General features: G+C 40.3%; 1 protein-coding gene across 1 annotated transcript in view; it reads right to left on the bottom strand.

The window, feature by feature from the left end:
* Nucleotides 1–8,764: 8,764 nt before the first annotated feature.
* The window catches only part of MRPS9 (mitochondrial ribosomal protein S9), a 55,825-nt gene continuing 43,915 nt past the window's right edge, over nt 8,765–20,674 (bottom strand). Inside the window, 6 exon segments of the mRNA NM_001257485.1 lie at nt 8,765–9,038; nt 11,366–11,535; nt 15,015–15,123; nt 16,090–16,258; nt 18,641–18,716; nt 19,567–19,652. Of these exon segments, the coding sequence (NP_001244414.1) occupies nt 8,947–9,038; nt 11,366–11,535; nt 15,015–15,123; nt 16,090–16,258; nt 18,641–18,716; nt 19,567–19,652 (702 nt within the window). The 3' untranslated portion in view covers nt 8,765–8,946.

Here is a 20,674-nt window from a genome sequence, read left to right as displayed (position 1 = left end):
AGGCAAATACTGATTTCTGTGCTTTCTGCGTGCCAGGCCCTGGGGACCAAGGATGGGTGGAACAGGATCCCTGTGTGTCTGGGGGGAGGAGAACACACACATGACTGAACCCCAGAAGCACCCTCATAAGTGCCCCAGGTAGGTGCTGCAGGGCATGAGGAGATGCGGGGTGGAGGTGGGAAGGGACCAGGCCTCCCCTGTGGGCAGAGGCAGAGGGAGGTGCTAGGGCCTGTGTGGGCTCAGCCATCTGGGATGGCGGGTGGGAGGGTACCGTGGGGAGGAGGAAACAAGCCGGAATGAAAGATGGGGCAGAAAGACATTTCGTGAGGGGCCCCCAATAGCCTGTGGTAGAGAGAGGCTTCAGACTGCATTCTACAAGCTGAAATGACAACTTCTACTTCAAGATGGCTCTTTCGTCTGTGTGACTCACTGCCTTCTGGGAAGCGGACCCGCTGTCTGCTAGGAATTATTCCTTCTGCTCCAACCACGAACTTCAACTGGAGCTGCCATCATTCCAGCGTGATCCCAGCTCCCTAGAGCCAGCTCAAGATAAGCCAGTGGCTGATTTCCTGACATCTTTTGGAAGAATCCTGAGAAGCAGTTCTGCCTAGGAGGGAAGAATGCAGACACGGTGGCGACGGGCTCTTCGGGGGCATTTCAGCTGTGAGACCCAGCTGCTGCTACCCTGCCTGCGGGTCGGCTGTTCAACTCTTCTCTCAAGAACACTAGACACCCCAAGACCTTCTCAATAAACTGAAAGAGCTTCCTCCTTTCAATTAAAAGATAGAACAAGTTGGACTTTTGCAGCCTGCAACCAAGAGTGTCCTAATACCACCGAATACAACCCCTGACTGAAATACAGTCCTCAGCGTCCTTTATTTTATCTATTAAACACCACTATGAAAAAACACCTTCCCTCCACCACTTCCTCCCCTCACTTCAAAGAAGCAATATTCTGAAATTACAAGAAAGACATTCAACTTCATAGAGGGGGATGCTGTGAGGGAACAGTTTACTCCGCAAAAGTAATGATGGCAACCTCGGTGGAGAAGGTTTGCCGTGAGGTTAGATACAATTATGGAGAGTTCGGCTGAATCTTTCATTCCTGCCATGGACGGAGAGACCTCTCACTGCGAGGCTGGCTCCCCTGGAGAGGTTTCAATCTTTCTCAGAAAGTACAATCAAGTCCTGGGAAAATGAAAAAGGAATACATTTGCAGTTCTCCTGAACAGTTTTCATAGAAGATCCAACAGCGGCTGTAACTTTTGTTAAAGCTTCCATGGCAGTGATTTAATGAAAAGTGCTATGAACTCATCACTCTAATAAAGGGGTCTTCCTTCTTCCTTTTCAAAAAGTTTTCTAGAAGGAACTTTGGCTGGCTGATGCTTATCACCTTAGTAGATAAATATTTGATGAGTGAATGAAAATCAAATACAAAAAGACACAAACACAGGCAAGTTATACTCTGATCTATTTTACTGCTATAGTAACAGTGCCAGACATTATTATTATTATTTGTATGGGGAGGTCAACCCATCAGGAGACGACTGCTATTGAAAAGACAGCTTATTTTTCACAGACCCCAGGAGGGGGCAGCCACGCCGTGCAGGACCACGTGGGGAGGCAGGAGTGAGGGCACACACGGGCAAGAGCCTTGACTGTGGTTTTTCCTTTTAGGATCGGCTACTTCGAATCATTTCATTTGGTTGATGATTAGCTATGTTGAATAATTCCAGGGGGTGTAGAATTAGCTACTTTGAATAATTTCAGTAGGTTTAGGATTGGCTACTTTGAATCATTTCAGTGATTTTAGGATTAGCTACTTTGCATAATTTCAGTGGCTTTAGGATTGGCTACTTCGAGTAATTCCAGTGGGTTGAGGATTGGCTACTTTGAATCATTTCTGTGCGTTTAGGATTGGCCACTATGCATCATTTCAACAGGTTTAGGATGAACTATTTTGCATAATTTCAGCGGGTTTAGAATTGGCTACTTTGCATTAAATTCAGGGGGTTTAGGATTGGCTACTTTGAGTAATTTCAGTGGGTTTAGGATTGGCTACTTCGAATCATTTCTGTGCATTTAGGATTGGCTACTATGCATCACTTCAGGTTTAGGATGAACTGTTTTGCATAATTTCAGTGGGTTTAGAATTGGCTACTTTGCATTAAATTCAGTGGGTTTAGGATGGGCTACTGTGAGTAATTTCAGTGGGTTTAGGATTGGCTGCTTGCATTCATTTCAGCAGGCTCTGGCCTGTGGGGATTGCCCTTAATTCTTCGATGCCCTGGGGTGATCAGGGCTGGGGAATTTCTGCCTGGGGTGTGACGGCCCATAAAGGAGGTGGCTGGGCGTGGCTCTGGATTGGCTGGTTTGTATAGGAAAGGTGTACTTGCAGGCTAGTCCTTCACTATCTCTAGAAAATTTACTATTTTTAAACATTGGCTAGCTCTGGAAGGGCCAGTCCCTCCAGGGTCAGCAAGGCCCCAGAATTTTGTCAAAGCATCAGAAAACCATGGCTAAATACAGGCCTTTGCTCCATAAAAATCATGCTCTTTAATTATCCTCTAATTCTAATATAATTATTAATTCTATTGTTCTTTTTTCTTGGCTATGACATTAATTTTATTGATTACTTAGTTTAAAAGGCTAATGGCCTATGTTGAAGGAAAGGTCATACAGTAACATGACTTGAATTCTTTTTAAAATATATTTTAATATTTTGTACCTCAGTATTAATCTGTATTTTCTGTGAAATGACAGAAAAATAAATGTACGATTTTGCTTTTGTATTCATTTTGATTTTGTGTTGAGGTTCAGTAGTTTTTATAGCTTAGTGTTCAAAGATTACTTTCAATTTTTAGTAACGAGTTTATTGCCTTTAAAGTGTTTTAATCGAAGACTTAGAATAAGAAGAAAGGCTTAAGCTACACTTCTGTAGCCTACAAAGTTATTGAGGAAAGGTGGTAATAATTGTTTGCCTGATTATTATTATTACGCCTTGCCTCTTAATTTTGGAGAATGCATTACAGCCTTTCTATTAAACTTCAATATTTATTAAAATGATGTACTGATCCTTTCTTATAAATATTTATAAGTTCTTAGCAGGAGCTACCTAATATGGTTCTGATAGTTCTGTGAGAGGCTGAACACACTTAACGTCTGTGGGGTTTCCTGAATGGAGACTAGCTGAGGTATTTTAACTGGCATAAAAACACCTGGTCTACAACATCAAATCTCTCCAACATTGATACCATTCCGTTTTAATTTTTTCTGAGTAGTTAGGTCAATGAACTTAGCGCTAAAAAAGGACGGAAAATGTACCAAGTGACTTTGTCATTCATTTTCAAGGAAACTACTTATTTATTCCATCACTCTATGGCTTCCTCTTCCACACTCTCGGGTCTCTGTGCACCCTGGTTCAGCCCTATGACAGAGGTTAAGAAGCGATTTTCTGCGGGGGGAAGAGAATCATAACCAACGTTTATAGACCTCTTCCTATAGACTAAGCGGCTCACGTGGATTGCTCCGAATCCTCGAAATCCTTGGACAGGTGCTACTATTCTCCCTTCTTCACAAATGAGCAGTAGAGGTTTAAGGTGATCAACTTGTCCAAAGTCACACAGGAGCTCCAGAGCCCGTGTTCTGAACCATGTACGTGCTTCTTCAGGTGGGCTTTCATCTGATACCGTAGTGCACAAGAAGCACGTGAGTCATATTTGGAAGGTATAATAAAGTGGACACTAAGGTAACCACCTACCAGCTTCAGATAAACATCACCACCAATACCTCTGCAGTCTTGCGGGCCCGCCTTCCACTCCCACCTGGTACAGGTCTTATCTCCAGAGCCTCCTACCAACCCCTGCTGCACTTCCCCCACTGGATTCTGTGCTGCAAAGGCTAGGCTCATTGTCCTTAGAAACAACAACAACAACAAAAACAAAAACCGAACTCCTTAGGCCATGGACATGGCCCCCTTAGGGCAGGTTCTGAACAAAGGACCTATGCCGAGAAACAACGCACATGTCTATGACACTCTGGAAATGACTTCAATGTTTGGCAGACTTCTTCAAACTCATGATTTATCATTCAAACTGGGACGCTTGGAAGTAAAAGGGGGAACTATCTAGTAGTCACACTGGGATAGCAGGATGGTGGGGCCCTCCTGGGCAAACAAGTGGCACAGTCACCTTTACTTCATCCCTGGACTCTCGTAGTTCTTCCATCACAGTGCCCGGAATGCTCTCCTCCAAACATATGGCCCACTGACTGTCCTCGTAATGATCCCGGCTTGATGGAGTGGTTATGACGTCGCCTTCCTAAATAAGATGAGGGTTCTAGCTTGGTTGGAGAGCATAGTATGTATAATGCTTACTAATCAACACCCATCCATTAGGATCTGGCTGACATCCACCTCTCCCATCAAGTCTTCTGACTGTATCAATGCCGTATTCTCTCCTTTTGCAGATGGTTTGAGCACAGGCTGTGTGCCTGGCTTGTGTGCTATCATAGCCGGCCTGGCATTCCTCCACAGTGGTTCAGAGCACTGGCTCTGGAGCCGGGATTCTAGGTTCCAACCTGGCTTGGGCATTCACTAGCTTTAGGACTTTGGGCAAGTTATTGAACCTCTTTGAGCACTAATTTTTTCAATATCTACCTCATAGGGTTGGCTGAGAGGATCGAATGTGTTACTTGTATTTAGAACAGTATCTGGAACAGAATAGGAGCCATAGAAGCATTAGCTCTCACTGTCACCTTAAGGCAATAATATTGTCAAATGCCTGTTTAAAAAAAACAGCCCCTAGAGAGCCCTTCCCAACGTATGCACACAGTGTGTGTCAAAAATACTTCCCAACAGGTATTTCCCACAAAGGTATGGGATGTCTGAGAAGCTAAGTGCTCCTGTGGTAACAAACCTGGTGACAAAGGAGCCTGTGTCAAGTCCGAACAAAGGAACAAGGGCTCCGATATACTTTAATCCTCTTCCCTGGCGGCTTCACATCAACACTGTCCACAGTCTAGTTCCTGTGACAGCTGGAATGGAGCAGATGGCCGGTGGTTTTACACTTATCTTACTTGATCGTCACACAAGGGCAGATGGGGCTGGTAGGACAGAGAATGATCCCAATTTGACTCAAAGAAATTGAGACTCAAGGGGTACAGTGGCCTGCGAGGTTACAAGCCAGTGTTTCCTCCCGACATCACCGGGAAAGGCACCTGTAACATCCGCCTCTCCTGGAGGCTGCTTCTGGGTCGTCACTGACGACCCTGACCGCTGTGCTTGGCTTGCTGTCTTCCTATCACCGCCCACCACTCCCTTTGCTGGCTCTTCCCTCCTTCCTACTTTAAACTTGATGGTTCTTTCTCTAGTTGAGCCTTGGCCTTTTCCCTGCCCAATCCTCCCTGCTGATCCAGCCCATGTTTCAAATTCCCCTTCCATACAGCAGCCTCCCAAATCTGTCAGCAGGCTGACCCATCGCCTGAGTCACAGCCCTCGTTTCCAACTGTGTTTCAAGCGTTTCATCTGAGGTGGCCCCAAACACCTGAAACTCAAGGACACCCAAGCCAACCCCCTCTGGTGTCTCCTCCTACTCCCACCAACTTTTCTTCCAGTCTTCCTGGCTCTTTGCATTCCCACAGTCTGTGGATCTCATACCAAATACCCGCCCCCAGCTCTCCTGCAGCCAATCAGCTATCACACTCCGTCCAGGCGAGAGTGGCGACGTTTCTCACACCTACCTCCTTTCTGTTCCCGGTGCTGGGTCCCATCCCCTCCGTGTACAACGGTTGCCTGGCAGGTCTCCTTCTAGTGACTCCCTGCTCCTGCAATCCCTCCGTTAACCTTCCTGATGGGGACATCCTCAAAGCCTTTTCCCAGGAGTTCGGGGTTCCTGAGACCCAGAAGAAAGTGAGACTTAAGGGTCTGATTTTGTTGTTATATTATGTACTATGACTCTAATTAATATATATATTTTTAAAGGGTTGCTAAAATACAGTTTGAAAACATAGTTCTAATTTCAACCCTCATCTGTACTCTCAAAGGAGAAAAAAAGACTAAGTGATTCCCCTTTGGCAGTGCAGGAACATCACCACGAATTTCAGGCCCTCCACAAACCTGCCTCAGCCTCCTTCCCAGCTGGTTTCCACAGGGCTCTCCTCCCTCCCCAGCAATGTCCTGGCCTGCTTGCCTTCACTCCCTGCACACTTCCTGAACTTTCCTTCCTCCTTTCTTGCCATTTCCTCTATCTGTACTCCCCACCTCTCCTCCCATGGCCTCTTTTTTCCCCACCGCCTCCTCCTCAGGGTGCTACCGTCCTCAAGGCCCCCTTCCTCAGCTCTCCTCCTGTGGCATTGTAGGAGCAGGTCTCCCATTAGACTTGAGAACTTTGTCTCTTCCACGTCACCAACAGTAGCTGATGCAGGACCAGACTGCATATACTCCAGGCTGCCCCGGAGGACACCCAGGTATGGCAAGAGCTCAGCAAAGTGGGCGATCGGTGCTGACAGGGCCACCCGCCATCCCATCTCAGCACACCCACGCGACGTGGGGGAACCACTTATCACTTCTCTCTTGTCAAAGTGATAAAAGTATGCTCCAACAGATACAGGCTAAATCAACACCACCGATCAAACCTGCCACAGACAATTTCACTAGAGAATGACTGCCACACAGAAAGAACCCCAGAAAGTATTTTCTACAGTTTCATCTGGAATGAAAAGGGCACTGGGTACCGCATGATGGTACTCACTCTCACTTGTTCATCATCACGTTATTTTATTTTACCACGTAAAGGATTTGATGTGTATATACAGGTCTCAGAACTTATTCAAGATTATTTAAAAATAGACACTTATGAAGAAATCAGTGGATAATTGAGCATTGAGGGGGGTCTAATTCTTGAAGCAATATTTTTACTTAAAATAACTGCATTGAAATGAATTTTTTTTGAGACAGGATCTGACTCTGTTACCCAGGCTGGAGTGCAGTGGTGCAATCTCGGCTTACTGCAACCTCTGCCTCCCAGGTTCCAGCGATTCTCCCACCTCAGCCTCCTGAGTAGCTGGGACTATTGGCACATGCCACCACAGCCAGCTAATTTTTGTATTTTTTGGTAGAGATGGGGTTTCGCCATGTTAGCCAGGCTGGTCTTGAACTCCTGGCATCAAGTGATCCACCTGCCTCAGCCTCCCAAAGTGCTGGGATTACAGGCGTGAGTCACCAAACCTGGCCTGAAATGGATTTTAAAGTACCCGTCACCAACTGCCCCTTTCCCCCCTCAAAAACCTACTGCACAATTGCATTAGAGTCAAAATGCCAAAGCTTCTTCGTTTTAAGGTACTTTAGAAATCCTAGAGCAAAACGCAGTTGAACGCTTAGCTATGACGGAGGAGTCTAGCTCCTGGTTGAACACCGATGTGTGATCCTTCATGCCAAACCATGGTCAATCATAAAGACTGCCGGGTGGGCCTCACGGGGGCAAGCTACACTCCCCAGCCCTGACTTGTGCACAGCCAGTGCATGACAGGTTCTGGGGGCTGCAGTCAGGGACTCAGCCCACCTCCCGCAGTCCATGCTCTTCCAGAGCTATGTGCACTCCTGGCTGGGTGCCTTCTTCAGAGGGATCTGTTCCCTTCAGCCAAGTCCTCCCTCAGCTCACCTCAGCTGAGACTTCCTGGGGAACGGGAGCTTGAAGCCACTTTTCTCCACATCTGTGCTGATCCAAAATGGAATCCACAATTGTTTCAATAAAGAAACTGTGGCATATAGATACACAATGGAATACTATTCAACCTTGAAAAAGGAGATCCAGCCATTTGCCACAACATGGATGAACCCAGAGGACACTAGGATGTAAGCCAGGAACAGAAAGATAAGTAGTGCAAGATCTCGCTTAGCTGTGGGGTCTTAAAAAGTCAAATGTATAGAAGCACAGAGTAGCACTGTCATTACCAGAGGCAGGGGGTGGAGGAGGGCGAGATGCAGGTTAAAAGGTACGAAGCTGCAGTTACGTAAGACGAGTGAGTCTAGAGACGTAACGTACAACATGAGGACGACAGTGAATCACACTCTATTGTATGCTGGAAATGAGAAGAGACCTTAGGTGCCCTTTCCACACACCCACACATAGGAAACTGTATGAGGGCTATGCTAGTTTGCTTGACTGCAGTAATCGCTTCACTCTGTAAATGTGTATCAAAACATCCTGTTGTGTACCTTAAATATACACAATAAAACAACTTTTACATACCCCCAAAACAAAACTGATCCAAAATAGGGGGCAGGGGTGCCCTCTTTGCTGTAGCCTTGCTCGTACTCCTGCAGCGAGTGAGCACGGACAGGCTCGGCTGTGCCTTTCACTTGGCTGTTGTCTGCACCGGCACCTCCCACACCTGGCAGCTCAGCTCCCTGGCTCCGCTGAGCTCCTGACCCACTCCAGTTACTTCATTCTTCTGAGCGAGCACTCTCACCTCTCATTTTGAAGAACATGCGGTGACAACTGCCAAGTGGGAAAGCAACAGAATCAGGGGAAGTGAGTGCTAGTCTAGCTCTAGCACGAAAAGTCCCAACAGTATGGCTCTGGTTGGTTGCTTAATTTTGGGGGCTTAGCCTTCTTGTCTGCAAAATGAGGTAACTCAACTATATATTGCTGAATATTCCTTTCAGGTCTAATATGCCAGATTCTATGAATTATGCTTCTTAAAACTATCTTCTGAAAAAGTTAAGAAAAATAAAGTGGCAGAATGAGACTAACATTCTTCTTTTTCCTTTTATTTTTTAAAGGTCACCTTTACAAAGTAGCATTTAAAAATAAATCTATCTCACAACTCAAAGAAATTTCTGACAGTACTGCCCTCATGCTGGGCAGTCACTGTTTCCTCTGTGTGTGCCACGTGCCAGCACACATACACAGCTCTTCCTCTTCTTTCCTGGGAGCAAACAAACCCTTAGCGCTTCTTCCAGGTAAACTTTCTGCGGGATCCCTCTTGGCCTGGCTTCTTCCGTTCTCTCACACGTGGATCAGTAGTGAGGAGTCCAGCTGCAGCATAAAAACAGAAGCCTTTAGGAACCATTAATATGCACGCTGCCAGGAAGAAAAGCAGGTTCGTGAATTTATACGTACTGTTGTCTGAGAAAAAAAATTAGAGGAAAGCAACCAGACCAGTAATTTACCAGCCCAGTATCAACCTCGTGACGGCAGTTTGCTTCCACTCTTTGAGGATATTCTTCCAACCTCTGAGACAAACACCAGTTCCGTTATTTAAACCTGCTTTCCTTATCTCATAAGAATCATGGTTCCCTTTTGGCTTTTCAGCTGGTCTCATCTAAGCGAGATAAAGCTGCTCTTGTGGGGGCGGTCACTATTCACTGTAAAGGAACTTAACCTGCACACTTACTATTGCAGAGGCCAGAGTTTTAATGGAGACAAGAGGCAGAGAAGAAGAACTTACTGTAAAGGTGAAGTATGAGAAAGTACTTAGATATCATCTATTAACAGTTTACATGAATATGCATATACATACAAATATGACTTGTCAAACATTTAAAAAAGGAAACTTATTATTTAATTTATGCCATAATATTCCCTGTTTTTTTGTTTGTTTGTTTTAGAATCTAAAAGATAAGTTTTAGAGTTGTATTCTCAGCACAGGCAGTTTCTTCTAGAAGAATAAAGTCAGTTGAAACAGGAAACTGTCATTCTCCCAGTCATCAGGAGTGAGTATGTTTCTAGGCAACTGCTGGGGTGACTCCTAGCTATGGTCCACACGGAAGAGCCCAGCAGTGGCAGCAGCTATAGTAAGTTAGTAAAGACCACAGATTCCAAGAATACCACTGATGGGAAAGCTCTTACATTGCTTTTATAAATACGTAAATGTACTTTTTCCTTGTCTTTTTCACTCTTCCAACGTTAGCACTCCTCTTACTGTATACAAGGCTTGGGTATTTTATTAAGGACCATTTAATGTACATATAGCAACACTTCAATTATTTATTACATGCCCGTAAGCTTTTACACTTGCTTGTACTTAAAGGACATACATGGAATAAAACAGCGGTATTTGACAAAATACAGACAAGACCTAAGTTCTAGCTTCAGTTGTAAGTAAGAATGCTTTATTACTTTCAGATATGCACAGGAGCTTAAACTAATCAAATTGTTAAGGTTCTAGCAAATTACTTCAATGACTAGATATGAATCCCATATGATGACAAATTGCTTATAAGCAAATGGATTTTTAAGAACCTTAAGCAATTAAATAGCCTAAGCCATAGGTAGTGTTTTTATTGAACCCCAGTGGCTTGTACTAGCAGGTCTGGTGCCCAGAGACCATCCTTCTTGCCCAGAGGAGGAGCTTATGAACTTCGGTGCTAAGTGACTTGCTCAGGACCATGCAGCTGGCTGACAGCACACACGGTGCTTTCCTCTTCTCATAAACAGTGCGAAGATAGTCTTCAGCTCAAACTTCCCTGATTTATTCTAACTGCTAAAGCAGTACCCTAATTAAAGAATCAACTGCCCATCCTTTTTCACATTACACAGGGACTCTTGTATTCATGCTCAGGTAACAGGGTTACACAGAGTAGGGTAAAAGAAAATTCAAACACCGCAATGGGAAAAAATTGAAACCTCCAATAACTTACAAAAACAAAATACTCAAAGAACTTTATCATTAACCAAACAATTATTACAAATTTCGATGACAGACCAGGTGTGGTAGCTCATGCTACGTAATGTCAGTGCTTTGGGAGGCCAAGGCAGGATTGCTTGAGGCCAGGAGTTCAAGAACAGCCTGGGCAACATAGCAAAACGCAGTCTCTACAAAATACACAAAAATTATCCGGGTTTGCTAGTGCATGTCATAGTCTTAACTACCTGGGAGGCCGAGGCAGGAGGACTGCTCGAGCCCAGAAGCTTGAGGCTGCAGCTAGCTATGATTATACCACTGCACTCCAGCCTGGGTGACACAGAGAGACTGTTTCAAAAACAAAACACCCACACATTTCTTGACAAAACAAAAACAAGCAATTTGTCTCTTAAATATAACTAAGCTAAGCACTTTGTTAAGCTGGACAAAAGGTTATGCATTAAGGACAAAATTAACTTTTCCCTGAGCTTGGAACTGAACATTTTAGCAGGGCTCAAATAATCAGTGCGGGCAGTTCTCCCCTTTTTCTAATTCAAGCTCACCTTGTAGAAATCAAACCTGAGAAATACTGTTGGTTCAGCAAGAAAGAAGATAGCGAAGGGAAATATTACATATGTAACTATGTATTTTCTCACGAACTTCAGGCACTAGTACAAGAAGCAGATGAACATGTATAGCCAGTATTGGGCCACTATGCCCATCCCACCCAGACTCATACCTTGTCTCATCCACTCGACCTCGTCCTCGGTGACAAAGCTGCACAAAGCTTTTGCCATTGCCAATCGTATCGCTCCAGCCTGCGCCGACCTCCCGCCCCCTGAGACTGTGCAGGTCACATCGTGCTTTCCCAGCCGGTCCACAAAGTGGAAAGGGAACATCAGCTGTTCTCTAAAGCACAGCACAAGTAAATGTGGTTACATTTACTATAAAGATACATAATTATGTAAACAACTGAAATTCTGAATATTCATAAAAACAATATTCTGCATGCCACTGTTATACTTTCCATACTTCTCAATCAATCCATTTTACCAAGATATAGAAACACATTTCTGACATTTTGAATGATTTGCTGAGAGTTGTAAGGTTTATTTCTTTTTCTTGGGTATAGCAGTACACTCTATCTTACTGTTTGCTGATCCCCTTTATCTCAGAAGATCTTTGCAAAGCTTGAAAATAACTTCGTAAAGATGTCTTACAGTTGGGGAACTCCATTAATCAACTGAATTTAATGTCTCTGGACTGAATGATCAGATATAAAATCAATAGGCCTTCCCAAACAATTATCAAATGTCATTTGGATTCCCTAAATATACTATAAATATATCTGTATAATGTATAATGCTCATCTTGATATGGTTAGTTTTTAAAGTTTCTAAAACTGTATTCGACCTTGCACTTCCCTGACACCAAACGCATATTCCCAATATTCTTACAGTTCTCTAAAGCGCAGGGTCCTGCTACCTTCCTGGGGCCAGGCTGACATTCTACACAACCCCTGGCAGGCCTGCTCTCTCAGGGTTGGTCAGGGCCCACAAGACCCTGGGGCAGGCACCACAGACAGAACATGGCCCTGGACTTGCTCTTGCTCAACTCAACAAGTATTTGTTGAATACCATTTTCACGCTAGGGAAGATGTTCACCATTACCTTTGTCAAGCACTTTGATTTTGCTATTTTGCCTTAATATCTTGCTACACTTTTATTCAGAAAAGCTCACTTATATTGTATTTGCTTTCTTTGACACTGTAGCTTCTGGACCCAAAATAAAGTTTATATAACACAGTTAAGCTGAGAGACAGGTGTGGATAGGACATGCAAGTGCTATTCTTTATACCACACTAGTAAAATAATCACATGCAGATGGGTAAAAGATGACTTTCAAAAGCCACAGCAAATCGGAATTAATAACAATACAATCTAGGGATGACATAACTCCCACAACAACAAAAAAACCCATAAACCTATACTGTCTTTTTGAACAAATGCTTCCAAGAAACCAAAAAAAAGTAGCCATAAGTTATAAAAACAGTATTATTAGTAGCTATTAATATACTATGATAACTAAAGAAAATTCCAGCTGGGGACCTGCAGTCCAAGCTGTCAAGAGGCTGAGGTGGGAGGACTGCTTGAGCCCAGGAGCTCGAGTCCAGCCTGGGTGACATAAAGAGACTTGTCTCTTAAAAAAAAAAAAAAAAAGTGAATATAAAAGAAAATTTAGGTTGAGCGCGGCGGCTCATGCCTGTAATCCCAGCACTTTGGGAGGCCGAGGCGGGCGGATCACCTGAGGTTGGGAGTTTGAGACCAGTCTGACCAACATGGAGAAATGCCGTCTCTACTAAAAATACAAAATTAGCTGGGCATAGTGGTGCATGCCTGTCCAGCTACTCAGGAGGCCGAGGCAGGAGAATCGCTTGAACCTGGGAGACAGAGGTTGTGGTGAGCCAAGATTGCGCCGTTGCACTCCAGCCTGGGCAACAAGAGTGAAACTCCGTCTCAAAGAAAAAAAAAAAAAGAGAATTTACAGACCGAAAATCTAATTCCACTATTGCATTTATGTAACCATCTGGGTCCATGACTCAGTTATATACCTAGTAATTACATCATGAAATCTATTTTTCTAGATTTTAATTGAAGTCTCTTTATTTATCTTTATTTACATAAGCATTTGTTAAAGAATCATAAAATTTTAAAAATGAAGCCGGGTAAGAGTTTAACCTCCCAAACAACTGGCTGTCCAGAAGCCTCCCTTATAACTTCACTTACATGGCTAAGCCACTTAACTGTGTGTTAGGTGATGAGAGAACTCCGATCAAGATCCCTGATTCTGGGTTCGCAAGTCTTCCTATTAGTCAGTGGTCAACTCACTGCTGATTTGTAAGTTCCTGACGTGGCTGCCCTAAATCCCAACAACTACTTTAAAATAGTTGTAGGTGCCCATTCCCACCAAGACTAGCCTTAGGCTTCCCAACCATGTAGGAAGTTTCTTGCCAATAGGAATCATATCTCAAATATCTCTGCTATCTTCACAATGCCCAGAACAAGACTGGAGAAACAGATGATCCTTAGTAAATAGCTGCTGAATTCAACTCAAAGAATAAGATCTAAGAATGTAATTTCATTATGAGATCAAGCCATAACTGAGACTTGCTGTTAAATCATCAGGAGTTATGTCTGAATACAAATCAACAGACAGGTTATTGGTTAAAGGACATTCCTTCTACAGTTCCCAATGCTAAAGTTATCAGCCCCCGGAGTATGGGTTTCTCTCTGGCTTTTCCTAAGGGAAACAAAAGCTTCCTCCATCCCCTGCCCTGTGAGGATAATAGCAGAACTAATTCATCTTAAATGGAGTTAAGAATCCACTGCTTGTTGACACAGGCACACACAAATAAAATAAACATACACATCCTAAAGTAATGATTGCGTCCAGAAGCTTACACTGTATTAGGAGGTTCCTCTTTTGCCTACATCAGCATTGGTATCAAAAGAGCTTTAGCCCTTTTGACCTTAAATACCGTAAGACATGCAGGAAACAGGAGAAGGATTAGGAAAGGAGGAACTAATCATACCAAACTTCTGTTACTCGTGGATAATGACAGTAACTACTGGGAAAATAATAACCATATCAAGAAGAGGCCTTTATATAGCAAGTCAGAGAGAGTTCTGAGATGAGTATATTTAGATTAGAAGAGCTGTAGTATCTATTTATGATTAATGCCTATTTCTCCATAGGATACAAAGTTTAAAAATTAAAACTGCCATATTTAGCACCCAGCACTAAGAAAAGCCTGATGAGTTCTTACTTTAACCCATAAATGCCAGGTTTCTTTGCTTGCTCAATACATATAATCACATTCCTCTGAATAGGAAAAAAATCCAAAATGATAAAGCAGAATTTTTCCAATATTTATGATCAGAAAAACAAACACAAGCCACAAGAAATTACTCGCACTTTTCCTTGCCTAGTGGGTTAGGTCAGTTTTAAGTGCCAAGGCTGGTTTTTGTGGTGATTGTTTTGTGCACACCGGTCCCCAAACTAGAAGGTGGAAATCTACCTTTCTTATGTTTTGGCACAGTCTGCACTTCAGAACATAAGCTACATATAAGACTACTCAAACTGCAGTAGGATCTGATGAAAAGGGGAGTAAGAGTCAATTAATGAGGAATTCTAGAGATGCTTTTTAAAAAATCAGGAAGCTGCTTTAAAAAATAGCTTCAATTAGCTAGTTTGATATGTTACATTGGTAAAGAGAAATAATCATTCAGATAAACAGAATTAGAAGATCACAAGCGTTCTTAAATGATCATGATGTATCATAAAGCATGTTTCCTTTAAAAACAAAAAAACCAAAACCCAAAACGAACCTGTCCTGTGTGACGGGGAAGTAATGCTGGTAATCAATTCCATTTACTTTTATTCTCCCACTTCCATGTTCATAAACAATTGCTTCTGCTTTTGCAGTCTTTCTTTTACCTTCAAAAATATAAAATTCCTATTAGTAAATATCTTGAAGACCTGTGCTTTGAGACAGGTAAAACTACATTAGAATTTGTTTCCCCAAAATAATATACAACACTGTATATAAGCAGGTCCTATAACTATTATTTCAAGTCAAACCAAAATAAAGCAGGTAAACTACACCACAACAGATGCAATAAAGCTCACTGTGGGGTAATTTTGTTCTTCAATTCCATTTTAGAAACACTACAATGATTTTAAATTAGTTTGAACAACCAAGAAAGTAATTTATATTCATTTCGCTTACTTACAAGAATCCACAACCAATTTACACAGCGTTCTTCTTTCATAAACAGTAAGAATATATCTAACAACATAAGTTTTAGAAATATATAAATAGTACGATGAAATATTACTAGTAGAAATAAAAAAATACTCAGGAAAGGTCACATTTCTTTTGAAAACACCACAGTAGTTAAAAATGACAATGATGAGAAATCTTTTAAGAGTTGTAAACATTTTAATAGGTCAAGTCTTCAAAGCTGGACTACGTCTAACGGCTCTGAACAAGAATAATGTGAGTTAGGGATGTGAAGTTTTCATATTACATAGTTTCGGCATTTGATATGCAGATTCACTGAGCATTTTCATTTTTTGCAAGGAAAACTTTATTATAAATATTGTGCCAATTCTAGCAGCTTAAAATGTGAAAATTAAAAGATTTAATAATATAAATGTGTGAAAATAAAAAGTGTTAATATGACTGTATAGGTATGCATCCACATTTTTTTTCTTGGGATATTATAAAGTTCAGTTTTGAAAAACTTCAATAGAATCTTAAAAATTAGGAAATCCAATGTAACAGTAGCAAAAATAAATAAATAAAAAATCTAACGGATAACAGACAGCAACAGCAAATAAAAAAGAATTGTAGTTTTCAACCTTCACTGAATTTATTTTCTCTCCACAGAACGTCATTACCTTCGCTTTTGCTAAAGGCCATTCCTTGCTCGTCATACTGTACAGGTTCAATCAGCTGTGTTTTTGATGCAACAGCTATCTTTCTTCGAAACCTCTGCACAAATTCTTCCTCAGCAGCGCCGCACCGCGATGTCAATAACTTTTCTAGCAGCTGAATGAGTTTCACATACTGCAGACAATAAAAATTCATTAGAAGGTGCAAGTGTAATTGCATTTGCTAAATTTTTTCTATTTTTGCATCCTTGATCTTTCCAATGTTGCTTTTCCTGATGAATTTTGACAGGATGACACTTCTGCATCTTCACGCTGCTTTTAAAACAGCATGCAGATGCATCACTTTTCCTGCGTATCTTTAGTGCCAAATCTTTTCTTTCAAGAAACAAAGAGATTTATCATTCAAAGAAAAATCAGTTTCTCTGTATTATGATTATGAAATTTAGATTTAAATTCACTTTCAAAAAGTATTTAGATGATCTTCAAGTGTAATTTCCACTCTTTTATTAGAACTGTATCAAGTGGAGCTTTATAAATAATTTCAAGTAAGTTATGTATAGTAATATGGAAAGAGTTTGATTTTGAGAAAATGTACCTCTTAAATTATATTTCATAATACATTTGGCAAATATATCTTTGGCTGTTCAAGCTGTGTTACTTTAATGTTTATGATTTCCTTTAAAACCGAACAATCAAGCTATTTAAAAATTCAAGAGATACTTGACTTAAAGGGCAACCTCTTGAAATAAATTATCCTTGCTCCTGTGTGCATTTTTTTTAATAGTTCTTGAACATGTGATTAGAAAGTAAACAACTTGGAATTAACCCCTTAAAATTAGAAGCCAGAATAATCACTCTAAAGTGTTTATGGAGAAGGAAACAACTAATGCTTGAGATTCTTAGTTAATATGGATTGTGAAACTCAGTCTTTGATAGCCTTCTTTATGTTTTTTGTCAGCCTTAAATATCATACTCATCTTTGTCACTATTGCCTTTATTGTAAAAATCTGCCATTAATAGTTTGAAATTTTTAAAAATCTCACCAGTAAGATTAATATTAAAAGAACTACTTCGACTCCAGCTTCCTATGACGTAATGAAAGAGAAGGCACTCTTCTAGTAAGGGTGAAACATTTAGCTACCTAGGATATTGGGTGGACGGAGCTCCATGCTCCTCTCCAGTCACCCGTCTGGACGTTCTGTGCTTAGCTACTCTCTCGATTCCATCTCACAGACTCTCAATGACTACTTTTGCACCTACAAAGGGGCACTACGGGTGGAACTCAGCCTTGCTTCTGAACTAGGTTAAGAAGTCACTGACCACCTCCACATCCCTCATCTCGATACCAGCCATAAACATCAGGATTTCTTCTGATATCCAGTACCCCAAAGTACAAAGTATCATATATAACTTGTTTCCTTTGTTTTCATACTTGTACACCTGCATTAAAGTTCTTACAAAGCAGAAAAAAGAATACCTAAGTTATTAAAAAAAAAAAAAAAAAAAAATCAAAGCAGCCAGAAACAGAGGAAATAATGAAATTACTCCGTAACGAAAAATGAGATTTTTCAGTTGAATTCAAGTACAGCAGTACTTGGAAGTTAGGATATTAGAAATTAACGCTGGATCCACCACTAACCAAATGTCCAACACTTTGTTAGGCAAACTGCAACTTCTCCAAATCATTAATTTCTATAATACATTAAATGAGAAAAAGAACAATTCAAGTACATGACTTAAAATCTATATATGGTGGCAAAGTACTAACAATGTTAGCCACCACCATCAAAGAAAAACTCCATCTTGGAAAAATTTATGAAATTGAAAAATTTCTGGAAGATTTACCCAATCTTCCAGAAAGTAATAAATTTGGAACATCGAAATGTTTAAGACATCAACTGTCCTGTGATAATGTTGATATATTAGAACATTTAACAAAATAAGACCTAAAGCAGGGGGTCACAAACTTTATAGGGTATAAGATTCATCTGGAAAGTTTGTTAAAAAGATTCCTGGGTAACCCCTTAGAGACTGCGCTAGATCTGGGGTGAGGCTTAGGACTCTGTAGTTTGTAACCAGCATTTCAAGGGATTCCGATAGAGGTGGTTTGCAGATCCCAAGATAAAAACCACTGACCTTACAGATATGGCACACAAGGTAAACAGTAAATTGCATGAAGGTAACCATGTGCTGCATCCCTTTTCAACTTAACCAATAATGACTCCTTACACTATTATCAGCTTGTAAAATTAGCTACTGGCCTTACAGAAGGAGATCAAACAACATCTGCTGTGCTTCCCTAAAACAACTGGCACAGGACATGAGGGCACTTATGAGAGGAGGACCTGGAGACTCGACAAGGCACCTCCTGACCACAGATAAGGTCATCCCAAGGCAGAAATCAGTGATGAATTTTTTTTTTTTTTTTAAAGATAGAAAGAAAAATCATCTTAGGAACACCTGCTTTGAGGAACATTACTATTAGGATCCTAAATACAGCAATTGTCTGCATTCTTATGGCACAGGTCCCCTTAAATTAAAAAGATTAATTACTTACATCTTGATCTGACAGGTTTTCCACTAACATTTCTTCTAGTTCCTCCTTAATCAGCCATCTGCTGCCAATCAGGTTTCTGTTAAAATATCACATATATTCTCTTTTTAATCAGCCATGCAATTAGAGTTATATCACAAAAGATCCCACATATAGTAGCAATTTTGTGATTTGGAAATAAGCTTTTATGTTATATAGCAGTAATTTTACCCAACTAAACTATTTTTGACATACGTTCCATTTCCTCAATCTACTTTAGAAAAGGTATCTACTCTAGCAAATGTTTTAAGAGTTAAATATGCCACTATGGAACTCATTTGGTATTAAAAGCCCACCAGATTTCTTAAAGATTAAAATTGTGCCCGTATAACTTACTTCAAAGAAGATGTTATGGATACAACGTTAACCTGTCAATAGACTAATGTGGTAGCAAGTCCAACTAAAGGGACAGGAGTGCATTTAACTTAACTTAAACAAGGTGTTCTTCCTTTATGGAAGAAATCTTGAATAGATAGGCCAAAATTTAACACTGGCTGATCAGTTTGATGGATCTGATCTATTGCTGTTTGCCAAATGGAAGCAGAAACCTTGATATACCAAAACATAAAAATAAAATGTAAAAAATTAAAGCATGCAAATGCTAAATAAATGTGTAGCTATATACATAAAAATTCTGAGGGCATCATATCCAGGTATAGTAATTAAATATCCTATCATATATAAATCTGGGATAAAAATGACATAAAAATAACTTCAAGTCATGCTTTCTCCTAAATAAAAACCACCTATTATTTTGAACCCTAACCTTAATGCTTAATGATAAAATACTGAACAAATTTTAGGCTTCAGGTATGTCTAAAAAAATACCAATGAGTGGCATGTTTTTAGTTCAAATTTTATTTATATTTTAACACAAGAAAAGAGCTTACCTGGTTTCAGTTTTTTCTGGAAGCATATCTTTGGCTTGCAACTGACTTTGATGTTTTTCTAAATTGAGTAACATTCCATATACATCCTATGGCAAATAAAATATACAGTACATACTAAAAATTAAGAGCAATGACACATTATAACTTCTGATATATTTTATAGTTTTCTCCTGTAAGTACTTCCTAAGGTGTCCTCCTCTTCAGAGAATCAAGCTGCAGAGTAAATAAAACTGAAAATGCTTTTAATAACACTATTTCTCATTTAAACTAAAGGATGATAGAGTAATTTCAATGAGAATTTAGTGTCATACATCACAGCACACTTAACTTTAGCTGATTTTAAAATAACTCTATAAAAATTTTACAACTCTACTTCAGTGAGGTTGGTTAAAAAAAACCAAAAACCTTAAACGATTTTCCCTTTCCTTCGGAAAAATCATTAATTTATATGGCAATGTGTACGTTAAACTTAGAGAATTATCCAGTAAAATATATGGTATTTACAGGTACTTATGTATTATTTAATACAACTTACTACTTATTTAATATTTAAATAATATTTAAGTCCTTATCATATAGTTTTTATCTTAAAAAGAGCTTCTATTATATTTGTTATTTGATTTCTTCCTATTAATTTACTTCCTAAAAAAATCTGTGAATGTATGTCACTTGTTAAATTACAATGGAAGTAGAAGTTTGCCATTTTGTTAGAACTTGCAAAAAGCAATAATCCAGCAATAAGGATCATCAATGAAATGTATTTTCTAGGCAATGAGTTTACAATAAGCAAAACAGTACAGCTTTTGCCTGAGCAAACTTAACTTTTTGAAACACTCAATACATTTGTATTTATTCATTTATAATTTACACATAACCTACCATACTAATACCCAATGAGCAGATAGGCATTTTAAAAGAATGAGCTAGAGATGACATAAATTTACTTTTTGTTTTTGTTTTTTTTTGCTAATCATGATACCTTCTAGTATCAGCAAATCTCAGAAGATACACCTTGTTACTGATAAGAGATGTCAATCCATATCTCAAACAGTCTTAATAATTTCAAGTTTTCAGGGGCAACTTCTTGTGGGCTCTGATTAGACTGCCA

This window comes from Macaca mulatta, chromosome 13 (assembly GCF_049350105.2).
Source record: "Macaca mulatta isolate MMU2019108-1 chromosome 13, T2T-MMU8v2.0, whole genome shotgun sequence".
Taxonomy (NCBI): domain Eukaryota; kingdom Metazoa; phylum Chordata; class Mammalia; order Primates; family Cercopithecidae; genus Macaca; species Macaca mulatta.
The sequence above is the reverse complement of the archived record's forward strand: the minus strand, read 5'-3'. Positions and strand labels throughout refer to the sequence as shown.